Source organism: Trachinotus anak, unplaced genomic scaffold (genome assembly GCF_046630095.1).
Source record: "Trachinotus anak isolate AG129_WGS33_773 ecotype Australia unplaced genomic scaffold, CSIRO_AGI_Tana_v1 ptg000032l, whole genome shotgun sequence".
NCBI classification, from domain to species: Eukaryota; Metazoa; Chordata; class Actinopteri; order Carangiformes; family Carangidae; genus Trachinotus; species Trachinotus anak.
Window position 1 is genome coordinate 11352746 of NW_027273883.1, and position 13245 is coordinate 11365990.

Consider the following 13245-nt stretch of genomic DNA (forward strand, 5'->3'; position numbering starts at 1 on the left):
CCGCCACCCCTCCCTCTCCCTTTCCTATTTCTCCTCGTCTCGTTTCTCCCTCCCACATGAAAAAAGACAGAAAAAAAATGGGGCAGATTGGGAAGGAGGGGTTGGATGAAGCGTTGGAAAGAAGGAGGAAAAAAAATAATAAAATAGGGACGACTCATCTCCGTGATTTAATTTGAACCGAAATGCCAGAGAGCCACGCAATCTCTCCAGTGACAGAGGACAGGGGAGGGGCAGGGCCTCGGACACGACTCTCGACACACAAACAAACATGTAGGAGCAGGGGAAGGCACACATACCCTAAGACATATGCATGTGCACACAAAGCAAACACACAATGGAAGAACAGAGAATGAAAATGAGTAGAGAAAAAAAAGACTACTGTAAGAAGTGGGGAGTCTCTGCTGGTTTGACACTGAGGAGAAATGAGGGGTAGAGTGGAGGTTGAGTTGGGGGATAAAAGGAAGAATATGAGGCAGAGACCCAGTGGCTTTGGGTCTGTGAAGGGCAGAGGGAGGAAAGATTATAAGAGGGAGAGAGAGAAAGAGGCAGAGACAAAGACGCTTGTCAGTGAATTGAAAGAATGGAAAGATGGTGAAAGATCAAGAAGAATCAGGAGGAGAGCGCAGTAAATAATATCCACAGACCCTCAAGCAAACGAAAAAGAGATGGGATGTGAAGAGAAAAGTGAGGGAAGGGTTAAAAAAAGAACGCGCACACACACACACACACACACACACACACACACACACACACACCCTCCGTCCTTCTCTTCCCCCCTCTCCTGGTCTGTCTTTCTACTTTTCTCAGCTTGATGCCCCGGGTCAAATAACCATATCTCCATCTCAGAAGCACTTCTCATCCAGGGACCATAAAAAAAAGAAAAACTAACATAAATGCTTGACTTGCTCTCTCTCTCTCTCTCTCTCTCTCTCTCTCCCTCGCAGACACACACACACAAGCACACACAAACATACACACACTCCCTCGCTTCCTCACACACACAAATGGATGCCCCCCTATTAGCAGCTGCCCGTCATGGTTCACAGATTCCTAACACACATGAGGCCCTAATTAATCCAACATCATGTACAATTATGGCCCGACACTGGAGGCCAGACTGGGGTGATAATGATGGCTAAGGTTTAGTGTAAGGTGAGATAAAAGGCTCGATGTGAGTGTGCGTGCCTACCAGATGTTGGTTAGACACTACTGTACTTTCATGTGGTCCTTTTTCAGCTGCCAGCATGTGAAAGTCTGGTGGGATAAGGGGGTTGTAAGTGTTGGCTCACATTTAGCAAAACATGCATGAAAGTAGTGTTTACGTAGCGAGTTGTGACTTGTTTTCATTTCATGCACAGTATGAAATGGTGATCTAAATTTATATATCAGATGTTTGAACATATTGTCCATGTATGGATAGAGACTTAGAATAATACTGTTCTGAGAACTTGGTATAGGAATTTCCTGCACAGTAAGAAGAACAAGTACATGTGATGTCCTACAGTTTCTCACATGTAGTTTGACTGATTATTTCAAAGATGATGACAATGAGTGTAATTATGAGCCATATTAGAAGTGAGCCGCAATCACTCACAGATGAATGAATTTAACTGACCCGGGAGTTGACCCTAGCACAGTCACGCAACTACACATACACATACTCACACAAGTAACCCCAGACACACATATTTACATAGCTCAAGGCGAAGCAACAACCTTAAATAAAAAGCAGCTCAAGAATGGGAGATCTATTGTTCAATCACTGCAATCTTATCATGGATGAGGACACACATTAGGCCAATATAAAAAAAATTTAAGGGGCATTGAAGCCCTCAAGGCTGTTTTAAAGGCAAGGTGAGACCTTCATGCTCATTCACAGCCTGTGCGACACTTGCCAGAAGCTCCACCAATCAATGTCAGATGCCAGCCATGATTCTGCAAGATAATGACACTGACCTTATCCTGTCGCTTAACATAAACATTTATAACTTTGTTCCTAATCTTCAAACAGTTCTCAGTACGGCAGCGTTGGCAGAGTTCTCATTAAGGTTAAAGTGGACGCCTGCTGTTTATTTAAATCACTGCAATCAATGCAGCTGGCAAAATGGATACTACAGCAGTCATGCTGTAGAATTGAATGTGTGAAAGTGCAAACATGGTGAGGAATCCATGAGAAATCCATCCAAAAATTGTACTGACTCTGTTTTAAAGATATATTAAAAATCCTATCTATCTATCTATCTATCTATCTATGTGTGTGTGTGTATGTATACACGTACACACACACACACACACACATACATGTGTGTGTGTGTGTGTGTATATATATAATAAGAAGTGAAATAATTACACACAGGGCCTTTCATGACTAACCTAATACATAAACATAATGTTTCTTTTTTTATTAAAAATCCAACAAGGTGGTGAAACTATGACAATGACTTCATGTTGGTGTCCACAGGTGACTGACCAAAATATCACCAAAGACCTTCAACACAACCTTATTTTGCTAGTATAATAAGATAAGCTTAAATATGAGACTTTGTTGCTTTCTTTCTTGTCTTACATCAGAGTAAAGTTAATATATCGTTGGGTTTTTCACTATATTCTGATGTTTTATAGACCAAACAATTAATCAGTTGAACAAGAAAATAATCAGCTGATTAATCAATAATTGAAAATAATCATTAGTTGAAGACCCATATAAGACAGTCATTTGTACCATTACCATCGGTTAAAAATGTGTAACATATTCCTGTGATGAATCCATCATTAGAGTTAGTATGTGATTACAGCCTAACACTTAACACCTAACTATGTGTAACATGTGTTCAACACGTTTGATTCCCAACATCCCAACAGCTGGAAAGCACATTGACAGTCCGCTCTCTTCTTACCCCTGTGTCTGGATAGGTGGTCCAGCCCAGCTCTGAGGTAGACTCTGTTGTGTCCAGCAGCATCACTGAGGGGGAAGGAAGCACAAACAAAGACAAGGTGTAAGAAAAGAGACAAACAAGCTGTAAGGAATTTAAAAGAACGCTATTGATCGCTGCTATAGAGTTAAAACTTGAAGCAGGGTGAGTGCTAAAAAAAAGAGAAAAGAGTGTGAAACAGAATCTGTAACCATCAGATATTCTCTCATGGACTGAAAGCCACAGAAAGTGTGATTCCAAAATGCCTCAACAAAGATGGTAATATATTTTGGGGGGGAGCTTTTACAAGCAATCCAGCAGCCTTTTATGCTTTTGTTAAATACCACAAGTATTTGGAAGCTGCTTTACTGTTGGTGGAACAGATCCAGGATTTGTCTACATTTCTCTTTGATTTTTCCTCCCATGCGATAAAATCATGGTGGGCTCCAGCTGTGTGCATCTGTCAAACCTAATAATGTATTCTGAGTGATGATGCATTTTGACACAATGTTATGCTGTTTAAAAAATGAAACTGATTGACCTGATGGGGCACTGTGATTAAAGGTCAAATTTTCCAACTTTAAAAGGCCATAACAGTTAGTGTCACATTTTGTTGAAACTTAGGAAGCTGATGCTTCTTTTAGTCTGGCTCAAAGGGAACCCTCGTCCTCTTGTGGGGGATGATGATGATATGTTCAATGTTAGTTTCTCTCTTATTTCAGGTTTTATAAGGCATTTGCTCGTTTCCACTGATCTGTGATGAAAAGCATTAGAGGAGTGTATGACTTTTATGTTGGAGTGTATTTTCCCATAATTTGCTTTTATGTTTAAGTGCTTTAAAAAGCAAGCTGGCAATGAAATCGCACACACAAAGTGACTTCAATGCTGAGTGCTGCGTGCTGACACATGGCAGCTTCCAACACAAAACTGAAGCCCTTGAATCTTCCATTAGTATTCAAAAAACGTGGTGGCTGCCGTTCCTTCAGTCTGGCACAGTCTGCACTCGGTTCTGTTGAGGAGCCACTGATTGAACGCGGGCCAGAGTTTGTTGTGCACACAGAGGTGGCACAAACATCAGACTTCAGGTTTGGTTGCTCGCACAGATGGAGTTAATGGAGAAAAACACAGTGCCTGATTTTGTCATGCACAGCACTAATCACCCAAAGGCCTGTAGACACAAAAAGCATTGTGGGAAGGCAGGAGCCATCCGCCTCTGTTTACAGATAAATAATTCTCCTCATTGTTGTCATACAATTTTTATACTTTTCGTTTCCATTTCATGTCACACAGCCGTTCACCAGAGAAAAAGGAGGCTCTCTTTTCCTCTCTCTGACAACCAGACAAAGAGGGATAGAATTTTTTTAATCTACATAATCATCTCTCACATGATGGGATTTCAAAAGGTACCCTATAGTCTCAGCAAAATACCACTGATGCACTGAGATCACTCAGTTTTTATTCCACAGGTGTACAAGCTTGTCCGCACACACACTGAATCCCTCCTCTTCTTAATAAATCAAACAAAGAAGAAGAAAATGATATCATTTGTGGTTTATGACATAAATCACCCCTACCTCTCTATTCTCTGACTGTGCTGTAAACAGATCTTTTTCTTTTTAGGATTAAACTCAAAGCTGGAGACCCCGCAAATCTGTCTTCCAATCCTCTCTTTCCTCTTCTTTTTTTTTCTTTTTACAAGCCCCCCTTCCCCACCCACTAGCATGTCTTTATGTCAATCTCACTAAATTCACACATTTTCCATGGACATCCTCCAGGATTCGGAGTGATATGAATTGTATCAAGAAAAGAATACAAATGGACTGTGACAGTTGAGGATTATATGCAGCCACAGGCATCAGAATAAATAGTTTTTAGTGCAACACATGTCTGGACAGCTTGGCAGAGCCGATCAGGATAAAATCAGCTACAGGGAGAAGACTAAATCCACCAAGCCAGCAACTCTAAAGCCTTTCAGAGGAATGACAATTTCCATTAGTAACACACCTTTCCTGCTTTGTTTAGTGATGCTGCTGAAGCAGGACGCACATTGTACTGTGCTCTTTCACATCTTTCACAACATTTTAAGATGTGTGTGATGACAAAGAAACTGCCCATTGATTAGCTTCCCAAGACTCATCCTTCATTTGATTTCAAAAGAGCAAATGATCATTATTGTCCTGCATGAAATGCACTCACATATCATGTATGGTGACCTCATTAAGCGCCATCCTGTTTATATCAAATAAGAAACATGCACACAAATGCTGCAAATGTGTCATTCCAAATTCAATTAACCCTCTGCTTCAGGGCAGAGTCATGCATAAATAATATATAGCAAACTATTTTGACATTAATATTTATGCCTCTACTATTTAGCTTCTTGTCGAGGGGCCTTAGGGACCACAGGTCCTCACGTCGCCTCCCATCTTTCCGGCACAAACCTGTACATGAGGATTACATGGAGGGGTGTTCAAAGAGCTCCATGCATGTCTCATTGCGTGACATTAGCATGTTGAATAATTCACCACGACATCTTAAGATAAGCGTTGAGTGCCGTGTTACACACACCTTTCAAGGATTAGCTCAATCCGAGGCATCATGACTGGACCTTGTGTGTGTGTGAGACAGGGTCGAACAAAAGAGAGGGACATTTGCTGGCAAGTCCACTAGGCAGTAAAAGCCCCTTTATTTAACTCTCAGACAACCCCTTCATGTACACAGAGCACTATAGTGTCTCTGTTATTGGTCCATGCGAGGGCTGAGACACTCAAAGTTTGTCCCTGACAGTTTGTGGAAGTGCTGAGTCTGCAATCTGGACCTGAGTGCTGCTTTAATGCACGGCGGTCTCTCACGTCTTCCCGCTCCACTTCGGTCTTTTACTCACTTTACTTGATACCTTTTCCCCCTTTTTTCTACCTCCATCTTGTCCCTTGTCCCTCTCATCTGCTGCCTCTCTGCATGTGTGTATTATTCATCGAAAAAGTGACAGCAGGGTAGGCAACTCTGTACGTTAAATAAGGAGAGAGAGTCTCTGCTCCATTATTGATGCCAGGTCTGCTGTTTGTTTGGGAAGAGCTTTGATAGAAAAAGAGGAGACAATAGAATAGTAAAAGCAGGATTATGAAACAGGAATGAGAGGAGGATGATAGGATTGCGTTTGTGCATATGAATGTGCTTCTTTCACTCCTCTCCTCTCCCCTCTCTTTCTGTGTGTGGTGTGGGTGTAAATGCTCTTTTCTGTTGTGCACAGGTGACCTGCATTAGTTCATGACCGTCCCCTCCGCCACTGGAGTGTTCACTTCAGCTGAGTGACCCTCTCCCCGCTCTCTCCATCCATTTCTCTTTCCCACAACACTTTCCCTCCCTGTGTGTCCATGCATGCACCGACACTCTCCAGCGCTAAGTGTAGTGCTGTCGTTCATGTCACACCTCCTTGACGGCAGATGTATGCTCCTTTCACGCACACTTTCCAGGCGATAGAGCCCCCCCCCCGCACCCCCACCCCCCCACCCCACCCGACACTCAACAGAATTTAGGTGTTAACATTAACGTAGGCTAAAGGGGTGTGAATGTGTGAGTGTGTGTGTAATACGCCTTAACACCAATGTAAATGTGCCTGCAAAGAGTACACAGTCACTGAGCTCACAGGTAACAACACGTTACACAAAAACACACGGGTGCACACACACTTTAACAAAAAATTCCCATAGTGCCTACAAGCGCTCTGAGCAGCGATCAGGTTGTGTTTTGTCTTTTGTCCACTTATCCACCCATCTCCACCCATTCTTTATACGCTCCAGATGCTCCCACCCACAGACAGTCAGTCAAGGACAAGGCCTACACCAAACCATCATTACAAACAACCACAGTGAGAGAGTGATATGCCAAGTCAGAGCGGGAGCAGGAGGGTGGAGGATCGAGGAAGAAGGGGGATTAACGCGATTCCAGAAATAAGCATGCACATGTCAAAGGGAGTTATCAAAAACTCTCTGGTGGTTAAGCTGAATGAAAGTCCCAGCTGCAACAAACAGCACTTAAGCCAGGTTAGATGACAGAGCAATGCCGGCAAGGAGTCACAGAACAGGCAGCAACAGGCACAGGTAGGAGGGCAATTCACAAAAACTGTTTCCTGATGATAACATTTGAAAAAGTAACTACATCTTAAAGTTTCCTCTCCAGCCATGTTTTAAACTATGTAAAAACACTCTGGTATGATAAAGATTTAGTTTGACATGGTTTTCTCACAGAAAAAATAAAATTTAAAAAAAAAAAAAAAAAAAGGCACTATAAGCTCACCTACACTTACTTCCTCAATGAAAATCAGGATCAGCTAGGTTGGCAGGGCGTATCAATATGATTAGCGGAGGAAACATCAGAGAGACTCAGCTTCATGTTTGAGCCTCTGTCAGATCTAGACTCAGGAGTTTTTGAGGCGTTTGTTGTGTACCAAAATCATCGACTAGAAGACGTATCAGAACAGTAAACATAGTTAATTCATTACGTTGTTTGTTAGCTTGTAACTGGCAGTGGCCGACACAGTGTTAGTGGCTGTTCTAATGCAAACTCTTGCTCTCTGTACTGACAAGGTTTTGATGACTGGTGCTGCACTCAGATGAGGAGTCTGTTGTGCACTAATATCGGCGACTAGCACATATATCAGGACAGTTAGCACAGTTAGCATCTTTTATTTGTTTATGCTGTTTGTTAGCTTGTAACTGGCAGTGGCTGACAGTGTTAGTGGTTGTGCTCAACCAAACTCTTGTTCCCTGTACTGACAAGGTTTCTGATTTATTTCGTCTTCCCCTTGTCCCTGAAGGTTGACAGGTTTCCCAAGTTATGTTACGAATGAAACCCTGGCCGTGTGAATCCGTTTTTATGAGACTGCGATTGGTTCACTGCAGTGTCAAGGTGGAAATATGGAGTCATAGCATTGACTGCTTATTTTGCTCATGATATGACTTTATATGAACATGTTAACCAGGTTAAAAATGTAATTTCTATCATAGGGGGTCTTTAAAGGAACAGCATTTTGGGAAATATACTTGTTCACTTTGCCTGTAGTTAGGGTTGGGTTATGCTGGAAGAGAGCTAGTTAGTACTATATGTACAATAATAAGTGCTCATAGCTGGTACGAGTGAAAATCTAACCCCCTAAGAGCAGAGGCACACAATGCTGTTTAAATATAGATAATGGCATACATTTTCAGACAGTCTTAGTGTTGCACTTGGTTGTGTAACAAATAAAAAAAAAAAAAAAAGGCAGCAAGAAAGAAAAATTCACCCTGGATAGTAGGGAGCTGCAGGGAAGTGGAGCTGCGCTTCCAATCCACTGAGCCTTGCCTTCATTATAGCAAATAAACTGTATTTATTATATGTACCCTCATCACTAAATGAGGCAGAGGAATAACTAAACATAAGATACATTGAGCAAGAGAGAGCAGGAGAGGGGGAGGGAGAGGGGCTGTCAGTAACTGCTACGCTAAAGAAACTAGCACGTCTTCACTTTTATGTGCTGCAGTAAGCATATTGTCTCATTTCCAGTTTCTAGGACATGCTATTCGGATCTACTAGTTTCTCTAGCTTAGCAGTTATTTGGTCATTTACTTATTTATTCATTCATTTATTTATCTACTTTTGATTTGGCAGTTTCAGTCCTCCATATATCATCTCCACAAAGCTGGCCTATCGTGGCGTGAAGTGGATGAGAACGTTGGATTGTCTGTTTCAGAAAGTTACAGAAATGAACACAAAACCCCTTATAACCAGTGTCAGAAAGGTGTGTGTATATGTGTGCATATGTCAGACAGTAAATTTGTGTCTTAAGGTTAGATGATCAACACTGTTTTGATGGGAAAATAGGAAGCTACCACCAGCAGCATGTTATCTTAGCATGAAATGGAAAAGCCTGGCTCTGTCCGAAGGCAACAAAATGCATGTTTTACTGTATCTTGCTTGTTTAAATCATACATGCAGTAATTTGTTGCAGTCCTGCTTCAGGATTTAACTCCATACTGTATGTAACCTCGTTTAAAAATACAAATTGACATTTTTATTTTCTAACCTTTGTTACCTTTCAGCATAAAAGCAAATAAAAGCATTTCCCAAAATGTCAAACTGTTCCTTTAACCCGTTCAGGTATTCCTGCACCTCTCTCTCTCTTGTGCAAAGCACAGTTTAGACACATTTTGGTTGCGTTTTTAAGACCTAGGAAGGCTTGATTTTGGCAAGAAGGAAAGAATCATGAGTTACGTTATTTAATAGACCCAATAAAGCTGTTAGCCAAAATTCTTGTGGAAAAATACTTGTCAATGGAGCCACAGTAGAGACATTTGTCCCTGTCCCTACTTCAACTTTCACTGCAAACAAATAATCACAGCACTGTGGAAATGAAGAATCCGATTTTAAAGAAAAAATACAAAATTTGCTCCTAAAAATCTGTGAGCTCTTGATAGGGAACAATCTAGACTTACCATCAAAGCAAGAGGCTGCTGCAAACATATTTTCATCACCACCTCCACCCTCAACACTCACTAAGAAGGAATGTAAATCTGCGAAGAGATCAGTTTCCCCTAATCTCATTGTGTCATTTCTCAACAGTGAAAGCTTTAACAATCAAACTTAGCTCTCCCTCCTTTTGGTCGGTGCCAGCGTGCCAAACTGCCAAGTGCAGCTTTAATGTGAAACTCAAAACTGCAAACTACATTCCAGTGTCATGGCAGTCCATACCACATGTTCATCTTTCAGTTATATTTTGGCTCTAACTCATTGCCTGTCCTCACAGGCATATTATCTGTGATGCTATCTGCCACGACACTGACTGACTCAAAGCAGAGAGTCTTGGCTCACAGCTGCCTGAGGGCTTCAACCTCTCCTATCACAAATGACAGATGTGTCATTCATTTGAGGGAAAGTGGCCTAATGTCATTACAGTGCTCTCAACATCCACAGAAAATTATGCTGCTTTTAAAAATTACATGAAAAAATGCTGCTAAAAATAACTCCTGGTCACAGTTAAGTGTTGTGGTGTCAGTGATGGGGATGCTGCATCCTCCACTTCCCACCAGCATGTGATTTCTCTCTTTCTGCAGCTCGGTGCGCACACAGGCCGGAGGATCGAGAGCAGGAAGCTTTTAGTGGCATCCGTCCCACTGTACTCCCACTGTGACAAGCATGCCATTTATTTTCTTATCACACTTTCACTAATTTATCATGTCCTGAAAAAGACACGGCTTATCACACCCGGGATACGGGCAGTAATCTGCCTAATTAATACCCAGTTAAAGCCAGAAACAGCAGGAAAGATGGCACAAGTGACCTTAAAGTGAGAATATCAACATGGCCCAAAATTTATAGCTACTGCCTGATGTTTTTCTTTTTATGTACGGATAACCAGTGGTGGGGGACGCATGCAGATCCTTTACTTAAGTTAAAGTATAAATATTACAAAGTAAAAGCAGTTCTCACCGTGCAGGAAAGTGGTTCCTATGATTCCTATGAATTATTATGTAGTATATTATTAGATCCTTAATATATATGAGCCAACTATTCAGTCCCATGGTTCCCAACAAAGTTCATAATTTAATTATTTTCATATAATCTTTGCTTTTTGTGATATATTGTATAATGCTGACTGGGTCTTAAACTGTCCAACCACTGAACCCATTTGAGAAGTTTCAATGTGAAATGTTTCCTTTGCTGATCTCCTTTATTAGTTTGTCGATTCTGTTTATGTAAAATCTTAATCTGAAAAGCCGTCAGATAAATGTTGTCATACAAAAAAGTGCAACGTGTTGTTCTGAAAAGTAGCAGTTTACAAGTAGATAGTTATTTTAAAGGGAAGTACAAAAATAAAGTACTTTCAAAGTACAGCAGTGGAGTAACACCTGCAAAACCTTTTTTCCTGGGTGATTTTTTTAAACATGTCAGTTTACAGACTGAGCAGCCTGTTGCCTTTTGGTCAGAATCACATGAGATTACTTTTTCAGGGTAAGATTAATAGGTTAATTTCTGGATATGCTTTGCTTGGTGAGCATCACTGCAGCTCCGCTCATCCATGACGGGAAGAGCTGGAGGGGCATCAGGTGTGCCTCCTGCACAGGCCTTCCCTTCAGTGTGGTGTGTTAATCCAATGTGAACACACAATCCGCAACACAGATCCAACAGTTTAGAGTCCAGACATTGGGCTTCACATCAACACCTCACATCAACAAAGCATGTGGGCGAACGCATCAACACTTACACAGGCAGCATGTGAGAGTGATAAATCAAATGTCCCGTCACTCACACGCTCTGGAGTTTTTCTGCAGCTTTTATGCACTTAACTGCAAGAAAGGAGGACTAAAAATGATCCGCCTTTATGTTCTCTTGTGTGAGAACAGAGAGGTGGATACATAGATGAACTCTTGAAAGCAGTAGACAGACAATAAACAACAGAGAGACAGACAGTAAACATATCAGTTAACAGTCAGTCCAGACAGACACATCATTTACCGCGATCAAAGCTGAGGCAGACGCCAAATCCTCCCTTCACGTCATAATGAAATGCTTCAACTTATTTGGATTTGTATAGACATCCATGATATTGGGTTAATACTGTATTATGGAGCGCTCTGTTTCACTTACACAAACAGAGTCAGTAGGCCAGTAACACTGTGCAGCCTCTCTCCCTCTCTGTCATTCTGTCTCATCTTAGTCCAGGCCATCTGTTACAGACGCAGCTCAAATCTGTGGCATGAGGCTGACATATAAGTTACCTCTGTTATAGACCATTACTGACACACACCTCGTAGTAAACTAAAGCCAATGGGAGATGAGCGAGAACAGGTGCAGCTCTTTCCTTTGAATGTAATTGCGTGCTGACTGCTGAAACCCCCTCAAGTGTTGGGGACAGGATGTTGGAGCGGGAGCTATGTATAGGCAGACACTAAAGCATGCATGCACCTATAACTAGACACACTCACACATATGTACAGATGTACACACACATACACACACATGCATACAGTACTGTATAAGTCAGTTTGACTCATCAAATTATCGTCAGTTGTCTTGAGTCAGCCCACTCTGATCTGACAGAACACTCTTACTTAACTATCAGCCTTTCCAGACAGTCTGTCAGTCTCTCTCTCTCGCTCTCTCTCTCTCTCACACACACATACACATACACTCACTTGCTCACTCGTTCTTGCACTTTTCAAGATACATAATATTTCCATTCATGTAGACAAAGCACGGACAGTTAGGAGCAGATAGGAGAGGATGCGTCCGTAGAAAGAAAGGGGCACTAATAACGATGGCAGGGGGCAGGGGTCCCTGACTGTCACATCCATGAGATCATGAGTGACATGAGGGGAGGCGGGAGGGGGGGGTCACAGACATCGAACAGAAACGCGTTATGCAACTTATTATTCATTTGTCTCCTGCCTTATTTCCATATTCTTTTGTTGCAGGAGCCTGATAGGCCCCGGCACGCACCTGGCACTTCCATGCCAACAAAGTCCTATCTGATGTGCTGCCACAGTGGCACACACAAGCGTGTACATGCATATTCACTCAATCAGACACAATACGGAGCACACAAACCTAACACGCAGAAGGCTTTGTGAACAAGGGGAAAGGTGGTAATTATTCAGGGGGTCCCAAGCTGGAGATGGAGCCCCAAAAATCTGGGATGAATTGCACTTTCTCGAGTGGCCTTACGAGTGGCCTTACGTGCCACAGTTTCACACGTTGTCAAAGTGCCCAGAATTCCCAGAGAGACACTTTCTTAGAGAGCTATTACAGAGGCATACCAAGTGTCCATCCTTCACTTGTGGACTCATTACGAGTAAGAGCTGTGTAAACTGTCCATCACGCTACAGCCATAAACACACACACACACACACACACACACACACATGCAAGCACAGATTTAATGTGAATAAATTCATGTAAAAGTTTAGTCCTTACCTTCCTCCGCTGAATTAGGCTGGAAAAACAGACAGAGAGACAGAAAGACACTCCACATCTCCACTACAGAATGACACTGACAGAGAGAGAGAGGGAGGGAGAGAGCATGAAAGAGAGAGAAAGAGGGAGATAGAGTGAGTGTGTGTGAGAGGGAGCGAGAGAGGGAGAGGGGGGTGAGAGAGGGGGTGGAGTCTATTTGCTCCCTTTATCTGAGAGAGAGGGAGCGAGAGAGAGCAAGAGAGAGAGGAGGAGGGGGTGGATGGATGAATGGATGAGGGAAGGAGAAAAATATTTACAGAGCCGCACATACAATAAGTACACTGCCAAGCGAGGAAGTAAACAAAACACTGTTGTCAGAGAGACAGGAGGAGAGAAAGAGATCAGA

The 13245-nt window shown here is 42.2% G+C and overlaps 1 protein-coding gene across 1 annotated transcript in view; it reads right to left on the bottom strand.

Moving 5' to 3' along the window:
* Positions 1-13010, bottom strand: part of ephb6 (eph receptor B6) — a 35244-nt gene extending 22234 nt beyond the window's left edge. The window contains exons 1-2 of the mRNA XM_071470136.1: positions 12861-13010; positions 2898-2962 (exon numbers count right to left, since the gene is read on the bottom strand). Coding sequence (XP_071326237.1) covers positions 2898-2962; positions 12861-12918 — 123 coding nt within the window. The 5' untranslated portion in view covers positions 12919-13010. The remainder of the gene's footprint in view (positions 1-2897; positions 2963-12860) is intronic.
* Positions 13011-13245: the final 235 nt, after the last annotated feature.